Source organism: Chanodichthys erythropterus, chromosome 22 (genome assembly GCF_024489055.1).
Source record: "Chanodichthys erythropterus isolate Z2021 chromosome 22, ASM2448905v1, whole genome shotgun sequence".
Classification (NCBI taxonomy): Eukaryota; Metazoa; Chordata; class Actinopteri; order Cypriniformes; family Xenocyprididae; genus Chanodichthys; species Chanodichthys erythropterus.
The window spans coordinates 19,422,792-19,439,636 of record NC_090242.1 but is presented as its reverse complement, the minus strand read 5'-3'; the positions used below and the strand labels follow the sequence as shown (position 1 = coordinate 19,439,636).

The 16,845-nt window shown below is 38.2% G+C and overlaps 1 protein-coding gene across 4 annotated transcripts in view; it reads right to left on the bottom strand.

The window, feature by feature from the left end:
• Nucleotides 1-1,374: 1,374 nt before the first annotated feature.
• The window catches only part of rxraa (retinoid X receptor, alpha a), a 178,267-nt gene continuing 162,796 nt past the window's right edge, over nucleotides 1,375-16,845 (bottom strand). For all 4 annotated transcript variants that reach the window (XM_067375039.1, XM_067375042.1, XM_067375043.1 and 1 more), the window contains exons 7-11: nucleotides 12,140-12,269; nucleotides 10,646-10,778; nucleotides 8,423-8,514; nucleotides 7,326-7,431; nucleotides 1,375-4,689 (exon numbers count right to left, since the gene is read on the bottom strand). In XM_067375039.1, the coding sequence (XP_067231140.1) occupies nucleotides 4,542-4,689; nucleotides 7,326-7,431; nucleotides 8,423-8,514; nucleotides 10,646-10,778; nucleotides 12,140-12,269 (609 nt within the window). In that variant the 3' untranslated portion in view covers nucleotides 1,375-4,541. The remainder of the gene's footprint in view (nucleotides 4,690-7,325; nucleotides 7,432-8,422; nucleotides 8,515-10,645; nucleotides 10,779-12,139; nucleotides 12,270-16,845) is intronic.

The window sequence follows — 16,845 nt, the reverse complement described above, 5'->3', positions numbered from 1 at the left end:
TAATGTGCTTGGACACAGAGCTCTGTGAACAGCCATCCTCTTTTGCAATGACCTTGGTCCAATGACCTGGTCGTCTTTTGGACAACTGTCAAGTCAGTAGTTTTCTCCATGATTGTGTAACGTACAGAACTAGACTGAGAGACCATTTAAAGGCCTTTGCAGGTGTTTTGAGTAAATTAACTGATTAGAGTGTGGCACAATGTGTCTTCAATATTGAACCTTTTCACAATATTCTAATTTTCTGAGATACTGAATTTGGGATTTTCCTTAGTTGTCAGTTATAATCATCAAAATTAAAAGAAATAAACATTTGAAATATATCAGTCTGTGTGTAATGAATGAATATAATATACAAGTTTCACTTCTTGAATGGAATTAGTGAAATAAATCAACTTTTTGATGATATTCTAATTATATGACCAGCACCTGTGTATATCCTTCCCCTACGGGTCAAAATGACCTGAAGCATTTTTTTTCTCCAGAAAGCTTATGTTGTTTTATTCTGATTTTTTTTTCTTCTTTTTTTTAAATGCAATTTTTGAGAGTTTTGTTGTTGTTTATTTTATTTACCTTTAAATGACAAGATTTTAATAATAATTATTTATTTTTTTTGACAAAATAACACATTCTTCACATTCTTTCACTTAAATGGCATTTCATGACTATTGTCACTAGATGGCCTTAAAGCTCTTTATGGATCTGTTTCACTGGGTCCCACAGTCAGTCAGTTTGCTTCTTTATGCGTTTGTGTGTATTTAGATATTTCAAAAGTTTTTTTGGTCTTTTTCATAGTCATGGTCTGCTTCTCAATGTGCATAGGCCAACTGTCCATCCTAAATAGTAGCCTATGTGACATTAGTAATATTTAATACTATTACGTTTTAATGGATCACGCTACCAACGTAACGATCTTATAATCCATGGGGAAAAATTAAACGAAAAAACTCAAGAATTTTGGGAACCACTGTTGCAGGACATCGACATTACATTTTCACGCCCCCAAAGCTGACGAGGAACAAAACGAAATGTGATAGGTTGCGTTACATGTCAGTCAAACGTCCTCTTTGGTCGTCCTCTCCATATGAAAGCTGCGATAGTGTCCAGACCTTCTGACTACATTTTCTTCATGGATTGATGGTTGATGCTCATTGTGCTACACACTTTCACTCAAACTGCTTCACTTTACGAATGTGTACAAGGTCACACATTGGTACAGGTATTCTATGACCAAACCAATAATTTCCTACACCAACACTACCCAAAACAAGGAAAAAACAAAACAAATGCACTTTTTTTCATTAACAATGAATTTAATGTGAAATGTATAACTTATTTGTACCTTTCATTTCACCAAGCAGATTGCTCATGGTCCATTTACAGTTTTTTTTTAAGATGCAGTGCCTTCTTTTCCTACTTGGACAGAACACACTTGTGATTTAGCATTTGTTTCAGTGTTGTGTACGCTGGTAACATTTGTAATGGAAAATAAATCTATCCCATTGTAGTTATGACTGTGGTTGGAAATGAAAATGACTCTTTAATTAAACGTTTGTGTTATATTTGTCCTATGAGGCAAGAACTTCCTTACTGTAGGCTATTGGAAATAATAGAAAATGTTTGTTAAATCATGTTGGTCCAAGTAGATTAGTGAAGACATAACACAATTTTTAATTAGACGTTTAATTTGCTTGAAAGACAAAACATCAAAGAACTCACAAAGTAGAACAGATGACTTTTTTCATTTCCTTAAAAATAAGACAAAATATGATGAGAGGACAATCCTTCTCTTTGAGATGGCAAAAGAAGGAAACCAAAAGGCAAAGTAGAGATGAAAACGGTGACCGTGACGGAGCTGATGTCACCCTTTACACGCTCCACTTTCAAATGCTCTGATTTGAATTTTCCCACTTCAAATCAACATTTACACAATGTATACAACAGCCCACAGAAAGAGGAAAGGAAGGGAGGATATATACGCAAGGGATAAAATTACATTTGTACAAAAATAGATTTTTTTCCCCCTATAATTTTCAAAGATTTTTTTTTTTAAAAAGTCTCTGTGATGACTGAAGAGGTGACTGTCAGGGTCAAAGTTTATCCTCACTCGTTTAAACAGGGAAAAAGTGGCTAAACAATAGGTTTCCTTAGATCTTTTCATTCCAGACATTAAATTTAATTCATTTACCAAGGAGCTGGTGTATGATCTTAGGGCTCTTGAACTGCTGGTATTAGTCTAAAATTTTCCATTTTCTTTCTTTTATTTATTTATTTTTATGTATTTGTTATTCAAGGCTGAACACAAAAGCTTCAGCAATTAAAACATTTCTAGCATCTGAGAATATTACAGTGCAATTAGGCCTGGTTTTAGTCAATTTAAGAAAAACGATTCGCTCCCTTACTAATAACATTGTCTGGAAACATTTAAAGAATGGATTTATATACTTTCATATTTAGAAATATACACACATTTACATATAGACAAAATATAGCTTTATGTTATAAAGCATTTGCGTATGTATTAATTCTATCTAGGTTATCAATTCTGCATCACTCCATTTTCCTACAGGAGAAAGTTTTTCATCTTGATTTCACAAACCTGCATATGGCTTCAAGATACTGGTGATCCAAAATATTTATCCATTAAAAGTCTGGTGAAGCCAAAAAAAACAACAAATGAGGGTAAGTAATTGTAGAGAGGCGTCCTAATAAACAGTACTGACTGAAGTTGGTTCAACTTCACACTAGATAAACCATCTCGAGTGATCTAAAATCATGCTATTACTGAAGACCCTTGCAAGACTGCACTCAAACAAAAACAAACATTGATAAAATCACGTAAAAGTGCCATTTTTTCTCTGATTAAATACTTGTACAAAATTCAAGTAATGTTGCAGTGCTGCATCTCCACCACTAGGTGGAAGTCTCAGCTCTCCCATTGCCTCAGTATTCCCTACCAGTACTGCTCCACTCCCGTCTATGAAAACCCCCCAGTATCTCTCTACGTACTGCTGGAGACCCGAATCTCGGTCCTGGCCTTCTAACCTTGTTCACATGTGGTCTTTCATTGCCAGAATTTGAAAATCAACCTCACTATGGACAGTCTTTGGGGGGGAAAAAATGCTAAATGCATAGTTTAGCAGCAGCAGCATACAGAAAAAAAGAAGAAAATGCTGAAGACGGAAAATTACAAACCCAGAAAACAGATGATACCTTAAAAAATAAAAAGGCCCCCAAACCTCCATTCTCTCAAAACAACACAACATCTTAAACATGAGGTTAAGTGCTTAGAAACATCCTAATGATAACACACACTTGCAAGACTTGACTGCATGAGACGGCTGGTGCAAATGACTGACGCAGGAGGAGATGGGCGACACAAAGGACTCGATATACCGTAAAAGTGACTGAAAGAGAGGTAACGGCACACGTTTTGAAAAATCATTCAAAAAAATAAAATAATAAACGATACCAATACTGAATTGGTTGTAATAAACTGTACAAGTGTCGAACAAGTTCAGAAAATCACTTGAGGTGAATTAGTATACAGACAGACGAGACGCACAGTGGGACATGTGGGCGACTTATAGGTGGCTGGATGTCCGCAATAGGCGTCCTTTGTTTACATTGTTCACGTTTCAGCATCATGAGCTCTGAGAACAGGCAGATTGGATTTTTAAAAGCTCATGTTTAGAGTGCATAATGAAAAAATGAGAATGATCCTAATCCAAAACTCAGAGTGGCTCATTAGATGCTGGGATCTACTCACAGCGACCTCAGGCATTCCTTCCTTTCTGATCCTGAAGTAACATCCTTATTGCGTCTCCTACCCACCACTGATGACGCTGGGAGAATGAACGCAGCCTGTGATTCCTCCCTTTGTTCTTCACTTTTTAAATGACAGTAATTACAGGAACATTCTAACAGGAACAGCCCGCTTTAGGGAAAAATGGCAATTGCAGCAGGATTGTAATCACAAAAACTCCCACCAGGGGCTGAAAACACAATGTTTGTGTTAGAAACCCGGATCATTACCCACATTGCCATCATTATCATCTCCCATAAGTCTTTATGCGCCCAGACACGCCAGCTCAGCCTCAATCCCGAATGCAAGACTGCTAAAGTCGGCCCATCCATCAGCCGCATGAGGCTGATTACAGCCCTGGATCCCTCCCATAAGACCCATTATATTCCAACATACACCATCTTGCGCAAGACTTTCCTGCAATTACTCGATCAAATATATTCTTTTTTTTTTTTTTTTCATATATATCCATTGTAGGATAGTTTGATACACTGGTGTCCACTGTTGTCTGTGGGCTTCGAGTCCATTGTTGTCTTTTTTTTCTTTATGTGTAATATATATATTTATATCTTTATACAAAGTATAAAACAGACCCATTAACACCATGACTGTGTATTGGAAACGCTGAGTTGAGCGGCGGTTCTGAAAGTCCCTCTGCTCTGGCAAATGTTGTCATGTGTTCAGGGGCCTTTGGGGTGGTAGACCCTTTTACCCCTGGCGACAGGCGGGCGTTGTGTCATTATGTCATTTGGTGGGGCGCCTCTAGCATCTCCATGAGGAAGGTGTCGATGGGTGTGTCCCCGATGAGCTTGAAGAAGAATAGATGCTCTAAACACTTCAGTCCAATGGAACGCAGGGCGGGGAGCCGCAACAACAGCTTAGCAAACCTGCACACAAAAATTAAACTGATATATCTTTCTTTTTTTTTTTTTATCTGTCCTTGATACAGCTCTTACATTCAGTCAAGACCTGAGAAGTATGAAGCTATGAAACTTTTCAGAAAACGCCTTCAAATATCTTATGTGATCCGTATATATATATAGGAATAAATATATAGGCCTATTTACTTTTTGTAAACATTCGGGATGCGCGCGCATCATGGTTGCAGAAAACCCGGGAGTGATTACCAGTATGACTAGAGAGTTACGACGAAGCGGTTCAAAGTAGTTAAGATTTAGAAACATTATAGAATATTTTGATTTGTTATTTTTTTTAAATGTTGTCGGCATATCACAGCAGCTTCACCCAGCGATAAGCACTGTTATTTAAAAAAAAAGTAACATTACCAAGTGGGATACAGCTTACGGATCCGTTTGCCATAGCACCTTGACAGTGGTTAAATGACGAAACGAAATGGCCAAGCATCCAGTGGCCAGAGATATATATTTACCTGATTGACACCTCAAATGTATAGCCTATACTCAGGAGAAGCTAAAAGCGTACAAGTCTCTTGACGCGTACAACTTTGTTTTGTTTTGTTTGTCACGAATTTAAAGAATAAAAAGTGAATTTCGAGTTTATATCTCACAATTCTGACTTTTATTTCTCGCAAATCTGAGTTTATATCTCACATTTCTAACAAAGAAAAACAGAATTGTGAGATATACTCGTTATTCTGTCTTTTCTGAATTGCAATTTATCCCGCAATTCTGACTTTTTTCCCCTCAGAATTGTGAAATAAACTCACAATTGCGAGTAATAAAGTCCGAACTGGGAGTAATAAACACGCAAATGCAAGAAAAAAGTCAGAATTGTGAAATTAAAATTGTATAGACTGTTTAAAAGTTATGTATGTGAAATGTTATAGGTTTAAATATTATTTCAATGCTGTAACTGCTATGTATGTATGCCCTCTGAACTGCATATGTGAATATTATGTATGTTACATCAAATTCCTGCTTTAATAGTAGACTAGTCCTTGCAGGTGTCATCAGTCCAGTCTGTGAAACATCTCTGTTTAGCTTCAAAGGACGTTTTCAACGATGGTTTTCTTTAAAAATGAAGACTATATTTTTTGCATTCCGATTCCAACATACAGAGGCACAACAAAACATTTTTCACTTATTCTGTGGATTTTGCACATTTTCCTCCAATTGCTACCGCTATTTTTCTGCAACCACTATGCGCGTGCAGCTGCAAGTGACGTCATTGTGACATCTGCTCCAAAGTGGCCTATAGGACTATTCAACTTTTTCCCCATAATTCCACAATTGTTTGATTAACATCATTGAAACAGACATTCTATATATTAAGATCAACTGTATCACACGGATCTAATATAATGTTACACATCAGATGTTTTTCCCCAATAGTTAAAGGTGCTACAGAGGATCTTTTCGTTGACTGAGAAACCAAAGACTGTTAGAGAGTTTTTGAAAAGAGCGCATGCGTAAGAACAACCCCCCTCCTTCACAGCTCATCAAACTCATGCACGAGTATTGGAACACGAGTGTTTGTTTATCACCGGCATTCGCTGTGTCGTGTTAGTGGATTCATTATGTCGGACTCACCGCGGGTAACTCATAATCTGCACTCATAATTTGTTACTCCTGACAAAAACATTGCATGCGGCGCCTGTGGACTGTGGAAAGTTACTGGAGCGCGCAGCCATGCACGTCTCTCACAAGGAACGTCATGGCAGTGATTGACAAGCCAGAGGGCCAATCGTTGACGTGATGATCACACAATCGATTGGCTGATGTTTTTAAGGCCCTACCTCTTGCACAGATGATGTATATTAATATTATTCCTTTCAGTGCACCTAATAAATAGTCTTTTATCAGTTAGTAAAGACAGTTTCAAGTAATATTGCAAAAATGTATAAAACAAAACATCCTCTTTAGCACCTTTAACCAAATGTTCACTTAAGACATAAAAAATGTTTGCGTGAATACTTGCCAAGACAATTTTTTTTTTATACACAATATTGTAATTATCAGGATGGCGCGTTATCCAAAATAATTTTGTTTACATCAGCATGAGTTTGAAAATCACATTTCATTGGTTCAGACTCATGCCATCGAGAATTCGCTATGAATATTCCCAAAGTTGGAATGCTGTGTGCTTTACAACAATACCAAACTTGTGCTGAGGGGAAGCACCAGTCGTCCAGAAGCGAGCAGAGAAAACGTAATTTTCATAGACAAAGGAAAGGTACTCTTCTCAGAAAACGTACAAATAAAGATACTTTTAGATGTTTAATTGCTATTTGTGGCATTGGGATTGCTAGAAAACCTCAAATTCGACCAAAATTGACATTTTTCATTTGTTTTGCCTGTAGTTCGAAACTATCCTGTGCACATTCTGACTCATTTCGACAGCGCGAGTCACGTATTCTTCTCACATACACATTCATTTGGTGCCTTTTCGTTGCAAATTTCAATCATACAAAAAGTATGAAAAGTGTCTTTTTAATAATCAATGCATTATTAAAGTTTTTTTCCTTAATATGCTAATTGTGATGTCAGTCTGCACTCAGTTCCTCACTGCAGTGGTTCAGAAGGACAGGAAGTGGTTCTTGTACCTGCCAGGTTGTTCAGGGTACTTCTGTTTGCAGTAGGCTTCCAAAGAGGCATAGACCTTCTCTCTCAGTGCCTCCACCTCACCAGGGTTCGACAGGCCTTTGGAGTCTGAAATAGTAGAAGATGCATAACAAAGTTATGTTTTGGAGTAGGAACTGTACTATCTTGCTCTAGAACACCCTCAAAGCGTATGGCGTTCATACAGAACAATGCCAACCGTTAATGAAACTGAACGAATTTCTTCAAAATACTGAACTGTTCTAAATAAGAAACGGTTCTTGAATCCCAACACTAATCCTCCCTCAACTCAATCTGGTACTCTGAAAGAGGCTTCTGAGAGGCTCTAATTGGGAAAATAAGAGCTGTCCCTTTTATATAGTGAAGAGAACAGAAGAGAGGTATATCCTCAGAGAATCAACAATGCGCTGGCTCTTCGTCATTAATGAATGAGAGATGCTTTCATGTCATTGACTGGGGGAGGGGTTATGTTTAAGCAAAAACATTGGACAAATATAGTGGAGAGTGAGGAAATTATAGAGGGAATGGGATCAGGAAACATCACAGGGCGGACACTTCATAGCAATTTAACTATACTTCCAAATCTAATTTCAAGAACAAAAGCTACAAGTCTTCAGAATTTTAAACAAACAATTTTTTGACCTGTATTGTCAGAAGTACCGACTTTGATACCAAGTCGATGCTGAAATTTTTAAAATGTGATGCTTTTGTAAACACCTCTGATTGGCTACAGTGATCAACGCGTCAAAACATGTTGACATCACTGACACTCTTCCCTTACACAGACACGCACAGGAGCGTTTGAAAGCATGCGTCTATTAGCGGACGGGTCCTTTCAAACGCTCCCCCTCCCGCTTTCAAACACTTCCGTGTGATTTCAAACGCTCCTGTGCTTTGATCACTGTAGCCAATCGCAGACATATATGTTGAACGTGTGAACACAATGGCCAATCAGAGGCATTTACGAATCTCCTCAACAGCGCTTAAAGCGTCACATTTTTAAAATGTCACCATTGACTTGGTATTGAAGTCGGTACTTTTGACAACACCAATTGTCAGAAAAGGGAATATAAAGTAGTACCTGGGTTGAAAAGAACAATGGCTCGAAGGCACCCTAGCTCTGTTTTATCCATCTGCATATCTCTCATCTTTGACACCAACTCTGTCAATACCCTGAATATAAGAGAAAACACACAGGTTACAGTTACACTGCTTAAAAATGCCACAAAAGGAAGGACACTCCTAAATCAGCTGTCGAGAAATGAGACACACAAACACACACACACACACACAAGCAGATATTACTCCATTACTGCTTTGGCGGGCAGCGACTCAAATATACATATCGCCTCAATAAATTGTCTAAATTGGCATCACTTCCTCTGATCCAGAGGGTGACGTCTCCTCAGACGGTCTTAGCCTTTGAGTGACCTGGTGATGGAACACACACTGGTGCGATGCAACCTCGTTCCCACTCTTAACACACTCTAATTGAATTGGTCTCCTGGAACAATGAGCGGAGGGGTGGGGAACTTCAGCCCAGTGTTTAAGTCGACCATCCACTTCATTTGTGCCACGGTTGTCACTTGCAGAGGACCTGATAAAGAAACATTATCAGCGCTGCGCATCTTAATGTGAGTGGCATTAACATCCAGATCTATTCTTCCAGAGGAGTCTGGGGTATTCTAATCGCTAAAGCAGCCTCTGGGCGGTGAGAGCCGAGCGGAGCCTTGATTTCCAACCACGGCAGACTTAACAGAGGATGTGAATGTTCCAATTACCGTCATCTTAATTAGTATTTCTGTTTTGTTTTTCAGTAAAATTATCTTTAAGATAAATTTCCTTCAACAGAAATGTGTTTCAAGTATAAACATGTTAGATGTGTTTAAAAACGTTACTCATTAATAAATGAACTTATCACTTATAGTCTAATACTAAATAGTAAATATACACATGTATAAATAATAAAAATATATATACAATATAATAATATCTTTAGTGGGCATGCTGAACAATGCTTTTCACTAGCTATGTGTCCACACAAAGTTGCGAATTTAACTTGCGTACAAAATTGGAATATTACATAAAACATTTGGCAAACAAAGTACAGTTTCCATCCCATGTGCTCAAGAGAACAAAATTGTTACTTCCTGGAAAATTGGCACAAAATATCTGGAACAAAAATGAAAGATGCTGCAATTGGAAACATGCGAGACACTTCTGGAGGGAATTAAACCAAATGATTTTGAGGACAGACTTTGGCTCAGGCATTTCAGAATTAAACCAACATTTGAGATGATGTGCATTGAAATTGGTCCACTGGTTAGTTCAGTTATCCAATCACATCCTCTGTTGAGGCAAAGTCACAAGGGATTTATCAAGGGATTTATTCAGTGTATGTGTTTCCATGGGCATGTCTTTTTATGGGATAAAAAAAAAAATATCTGACCATCAGCACATACGTTTTTTTTTTTTGATTTCTATGCGCATCTTTGTGTTTCTATGCAGTCTTATATATCAGCCCAAATTCACATAAAAATAGGTCGGAAGAATGGAAACATGACTATTGTCAACAAGCGATGCTACTGCTGTGTTGTTGTAGTACAACTAAACTTTGTACTGCGTAACCACCACGACCCTCTTCAAACCTTATCTGGGTTTAGATCTGGGTGAACAAAAAAAGCCGGTAGCACAGCATTGTTCAGGTTTGTGTGGGAAAAGATACTGTAAAGCCCTTGGCGGCACTGGGTGTATCTGCCATACTTTTTGATTTCATCATAAATGACACACAAATGGATTTCCTTTAACATTTTCTGTCTGAGCACTCGACCATTTCTGCATGACCTCTGTTTCCAGCGCGGCTGCATATTTAATGAATATTGATGTAAATCAATAGAAAGCTCCACTGGCAGAAATGTCAAGGTTCCTCTTCTGCCCTCGTCATGAAAATTTCCAGTGTGATCATCTCTTTGTGTCGTTATGTTTAAATACGTTCCATACTGTTAAAGCTTCAAAATATATTACCAAAAATAAAACATTATGTTTCATTCAATTTCAAATTTTACATATAGTTCTACATAAAAAGTATATTACAATACACACATATACACACATATAAAAACAGACATTTTGAAATTGAATGATTTTTAAAAAATAAATTATGTATACATTTTACATATATTTCATAATGAAAAATATTAAAAAAAAAAAACAATAAATAAAATAAAATAACAAGGTTTTGGTCAAATTGAAAACACTGTGGTCCAGAAATTCAGTGGACCACAATTAGAAGTATCATTCGAACCTGTCAAATATGGCTCCTACTCCGGCACTGTGGGCGCTGTTCCGGTGCACGTGTAATCCTGTGGCCAACAGTATCCCGTCCTTCACTGCTATCGAACGATGTGAAAATGACGCAATAAGGAGCTCATTCCATCCTGAGAGACACAGATGAAACCATGATAAAACATTCAACACCATGAGAGTGAATTAAGCAAGTATCAGAGTGACAGGGCTCCTTTAACTAGTCTGCCTAGTAACTACCCCACTCCCCTCATTTCCCCAGAGTTGAGCTTGGGAAAAACTGAGATGCTTTCATCTGTGAGACAGCAGAACTAAAGGGGTTATTTATAGAAAACCTGAGAGCTCAGAGAGAACGAGAGAAGACCCTCTCAACATGCTCTTCTGCTTGTTCTGCGTAGATAAGCATGACTCACTAATAGAACAGGCCATAAATGAAAATTAAAAGCAAAGCAGTTTGTTTGCGAAACGGTGGTCTAGAAAGCATCTGTAAGTTCTACTCATCAACTTCTAAAGAATATTTTTATTAACATTTATAAACATTCATTTTTATTTAAAATAAGTGCTTCTCTGAAGCCTTACACCACGACAATCATGACACCTTTTGCTCTCACCACCACATTATATCATAAAAACCATATGAACTTCCAATACAGGCAGCATTTTTGAGGATTAAAGGTATGTTCAGAACTTTGAGTCATTTCTAAGTGAGCAGAATTCCACAGTGATGTCTATGTAGGCAGCACACTAGCTTAAGACACTAGTAGAAACTGTAAAATTTAAGTGTGGAAAGTTACTGGAGCGCGCAGCCGCGCACGTCTCGCACAAGGAACGTCATGGCAGTGATTGACAAGCCAGAGGGCCAATCGTTTACGCGATCATCAATGTTTTTAAGGCTGATGTTTTTAAGGCCCTACCTTGTGTACAGATGATGTATATTAATATTACTACTTTCAGTGCACCTAATAAATAGTCTTATCAGTTTCAAGTAATATTGCAAAAATGTATAAAACAAAACATCCTCTTTAGCACCTTTAACAGTGGACGTGATTGATTTGATTGCAGTGGCAGCATAATGCAAAAAAAAAAAAATCACAAAAATAACCCCTATTCTTTTATATTTAGAATGATTTTTAGAACTATATCTTTATCTTTATTGTTATTGTCCTTGGTGTGAACGGGCCTTAAGAAGGCAGCTCACTGGGTTTTGAAACAGGTTTAAAAAATGCCTTAATTCAGAGAGGATTTTGCAATTTCAGGCAATTTTAAACCCTTAAATACACATTTAAAACCTAGCATGTCATGTAAGCAGGCAGAATAATACGATGTAGTCTAGACAGGCACCAAACATGGTTTTGAAACAAACCCATAGTATCTGCATAACTTTCAATTCAACACTCCTAATTCAGTATTTTACATTTTAATGAACTGGTCTTGTTTCTAGCAGAGTAAGCTGCCCTGTTTGTGTGCATCTGTCAGTTTGTGCTGTTAAACTCACCTGCTCGTAGAAGAATGACCTGGTCGTCCAGTGGGAGCTCTGAAAAATGCGGAATCCTCTTGGCCCATTCCACTAGAGTAAAGAGCTGCTTGTCTGCGGCCTGACAGATGTTCGTTACTGGATCATTGGGCTGTTGGAGGACACAAGAACACAAGTGTCAAAGGTGGTCTGTCTAAATGTCTTGCCACATATGTTTGATTTCACACACCTTTGTGTTTTGAAATGTGTCAGAATGCAATCCATTGTATTCTCAGTGTTGACACAAGGGGCACTATAGTGAGCATCAGCTTGACCTGTTATCGTCTTCAGTCAGTTTTCTCTATCAGGTCAACTACTGTCATGGTTAGTTAAAGTTACTTAAACTGCTGACGTGTTTATAGCTAGCTATCTGTTTAATGGCACAGATATTTGAGGGTTACTTTATCACCCTCTTAAATACTGAGGTTTGCTACTGCTCTCCTCAGTCCCACACATCGGGACTAATCCGCTTGGAGCAGAAGTGAACAGGAAGGCAAAACAAACAGTGCTTTTGCCCCGGCCTGCGCAGGAAATACCTGCCGAGAGCTGGTGCTAAAAAATGACTCCCTTTCTAAGCGGGCGTTTCCTGCAGGAAGCTCCCTGGAACTAAATTCACTTTGACATATTTGGCCATTCCCAAACATTTATGGAATACCTCTAAACATATAAAGGATCCAGAGAAGGACATGTAATTAACTGGCAAACAAAGGATTGTGGTTAAACAACAACAACAAAAAAATCATTCATTGTTCTTGAAAACATGGGGGATGTCACATGAGGGAATTTGCGTACAGCAAGTAGCCTTTAATGCCTCCTGCGGATTTGAGTCTATTAGCACGTCTCGATGCGGAACGCTCGGGCTCCATCAAAGAGAGAGGACAAATGAGAGATATGAAAAATGGCCTAGATGATTCCAGCTTCACGTTGCGTGAAGCCAAGGGAGAGATAGATACGCTGCTTTGTTTTATAAGATGAAAGAGTGAGTCAATGGCGTGTGGGAGAGAGAGAATGAGCGCAGGAGAGAGGAAAGCAGCAGGAGCGGGTTTTCTGAAAGGACGAGAACAAATAGACATTGAGCGTCGTTTTTCAACTCAAGTGTCAAAAGGGAAGGCATTAGAAAACATCAACAGGACATTGCAGTGGGTGAAAGGACAAATAGTTTTTAAGAAAACAAACAGAGGGGGAGAAGTATTATATTCATATTTATCAAAATTATTGGTGGGAGGGTGTGTGCATTCCTGGAAAATCCTGACCTCACTTTTGGCAGCCTGCTAGATTCACTCGGTGCATTGCAGGAAGTTTATTAATAGGTTTGACACGGTGACACCGTAATTATGAGTCAAGAGCTTTTGAAAGGGTCAATATATCAGCCACAGTCACTCAAAAAGCCTTATCTAACAGGCCGAAAAGTAAAAAAAAAAAAAATAATAATAATAATATCACTCGGTTAAGAAAAGACACACACACACGACTCTAAAAGGTACTAATATGCACCTTACAGGGGTAAATAAGGTACAAACTTGTCCCTTAAAAGAACACTCCACTTTTTTTGAAAATGGGCTCATTTTCTAACTCCCCTAGAGTTAAACAGTTGAGTTTTACCGTTTTTGAATCCATTCAGCCGATCTCTGGTTCTGGCGGTACCACTTTTAGCATAGCTTAGCATAGTTCATTGAATCTGATTAGACCGTTAGCATAGTGCTTAAAAATGACCAAAGAGTTTTGATATTTTTCCTATTTAAAACTTGACTCTTCTGTAGTTAAATCGTGTACTAAGACCGACAGAAAATGAAGAGTTGCGATTTTCCATCGGTCTTAGTACACGATTTAACTACAGAAGAGTCAAGTTTTAAATAGGAAAAATATCAAAACTCTTTGGTCATTTTTAAGCGCGATGCTAACGGTCTAATCAGATTCAATGAACTATGCTAAGCTATGCTAAAAGTGGTACCGCCAGAACCGGAGATCGCCTGAATGGATTCGAAAACGGTAAAATTCAACTGTTTAACTCTAGGGGAGTTGGAAAATGAGCCTATTTTCAAAAAAAGTGGAGTGTTCCTTTAAAGGGTACTGCCCAATGACAAGTGAGCAAAGTAACTAAAGAAAAAAAAAAAAACCTGGGCACAATTACAAATGCAAAAATGTTAAGCTCTGATAAAACTCTAAAAATCGCCTTTTTTGTTGTTAAAGGATTAGTTTACTTTCAAATAAAATTATCACCCCCATGTCGCTTACGCTGTATGTACAACGCCTTCCCTATTCTACTTACAGAAAAAAATGGAACTAGCGCTGCGTTCGTTCCATAAGTTGAATAGGAAAGGCATAGGACATACAGCGTAAGCTTTTTGAAGAATAAGAAAGTACGGTTTTGGCAGAACACCTTAAAAGGCGATCATTTGTTTATATAAAGCATATACATTTACATTTTTTTTTCCAAAAATGACAGATCGTTTCTCTAGATAAGACCCTTATTCCTCGTCTGGTGTCGTTTAAAGCCCTTTGAAGCTGCACTGAAACTGTAATTTTGACCTTCAATCGTTTGGAGGCCACTGAAGTCCACTATAAGGAGAATAATCCTGGAATGTTTTCATCAAAAACCTTCATTTCTTTTTGACTGAAGAAAACATGGACATCTTGGATGACATGGGGGGTGAGTAAATTATGAGAACATATGACAACTAAACTTAAATTAATTATCAGGAAATTTTATTTGAACTAATCCTTTAATTGTGGATCTAATGAAATTCGGACATTTTTAAGGGTAACTTAAATGTCTGAACACTTGATGAGACCACTTGTGGCCATTATTAGATGCAAAAAACATCTCCACAGTTCCTTTTTAGGAAATGACTGATGACAGATAAACAGAGGGCTCTTCCACGATTTTCGAATCAGAACACGGGAACTCCCAAGAGAAACTTGTCAAAGTGTTGAATGTTTCCCCTCTATGGTATTTAAGCGGCTGTTTAAAACTTGCACTGACAGCAGCCACAGATCAAAGGCAGAAGTTGGAGATGGCAAACTGTTAGCCAGACGCAAAGCCATCTCTCAGAAACAGACGCAGCTTATGAATATTTCTGTGGCTGATCAGGGACATGCAGACGATCCTCCTCGGTGCAACAGTTTCTGCCATGTTCTTTAACAAATACATAAACAAACAGATAATTAATTCACAATGCAACAATATAAAGGAAAGCGAAGTGGTGAAGAGAACCTCTGATGCTCCTCAAAATAATACAACTCCCAGAGTTCTTGTTAAACACGGTAATGATGAATAGCTATCTTAGCTGTTTACACTGACCTCTTTTCTTCACCCAAAAAAAAACCCGCTGCTAAATACCTGACTTAAGGGTGCAGGAAGTGAGAAACACTTATTTAAAATCAACTCAAACAAACACACCCCCTACTTTCATTGCTTCGCCCCCAAAACGCACAAACACGCAATGCAAGAGTGGATGTTTCTTTATCATAGCTGTAGAAAAGCAAAATAATGTAAGGCAACTTCGTTTTCAGGCCTTCCCGCTTAAATCTCTTCAGCACTGGAAAGCTTTTCTAATATTAACATGGGTCCTAAAGCTCTTGCCTGATCATAACCCTTCTTTTCCCAGTGATATTCCTCTGACCTTGTCTTTTTTGTAATAGCTCTCAGCCATCTCTCTTTCTACTGTCTTTATTCAGATCTCTCTCTTGCTTGCTCGATCTCCTCCCCCCATCATGATACGCCCCCTACTGCTGATTGGCTACAAGTGTGTTGTGGTGCTCTGTCTGAACCACTTTTGTTTCCCAGAAATTGCTTACTACACTTTTAAAACAACAACGCAAGCTTCATAAGTGAGCAAATACAATAATATGGTACTATAAGCCAGGCTTAAAATGCAGCACTCCATTTTTATGCAATATAACTGGGGGGTTACATATCCATCTCCCATTCCTGAAAGGTTGATCTAGATTAAAATGTATCCAAATAGCAGAAAATAAGTGGTTGATGGAGGAGGTAAAAACAACCATGAATGATTTCTATAGTGTGAATAAAGCCAGCCATATGATTTGCTTGAGACACGGCAACGCGGGGCGAACGCTAGCCCCGGGGCGCGAGTGATGACGACTTTTTCAGATTCAAGGAGACGCTTTGATAACATTCTCTTCATGACCATCACAAAACAACGGCTGTTTTTGTTCCCGCTGAATGGAAAGCATTCTGCCTGCATTATTCACAGCGGATCCTGGTCTCTGGCTCTTGCAGAAACACCACGCTTGCATATCGCACTATGAAATTTTTATCACTTGAGGAGGAGAGATGAGAGACGGTTTAATTTTTCATCATATGCTTAAACTATATTATTGTTGCGTGAAAAAAAAGAGTAAAAAAGGCCGTCTGAATTTACAGCTGTGCAAGACAACCCAGACGTCTGCGAGCTCACGTGACATATCCCTGTCTCGAAAACACTTTCTGGGTGTCAGAGGTATTGAAACAGTTAAAAAAAAGAAGAAAAAAAAAAAGTTTACAATTAGCTGGTGCACACAATGGGTGCGTTTACATGTATGCATACAGAATTTTTTAATTTAAACAGACATTGAATAACCTGCCAGGGTAATCTGCAAAAATTGGTGTTGTTCATTTTACCTGATAAACATATTTAAATGCATTTATAAGACCTTTTTGTCAGGTTTTTAAGCAGAATCAGTAC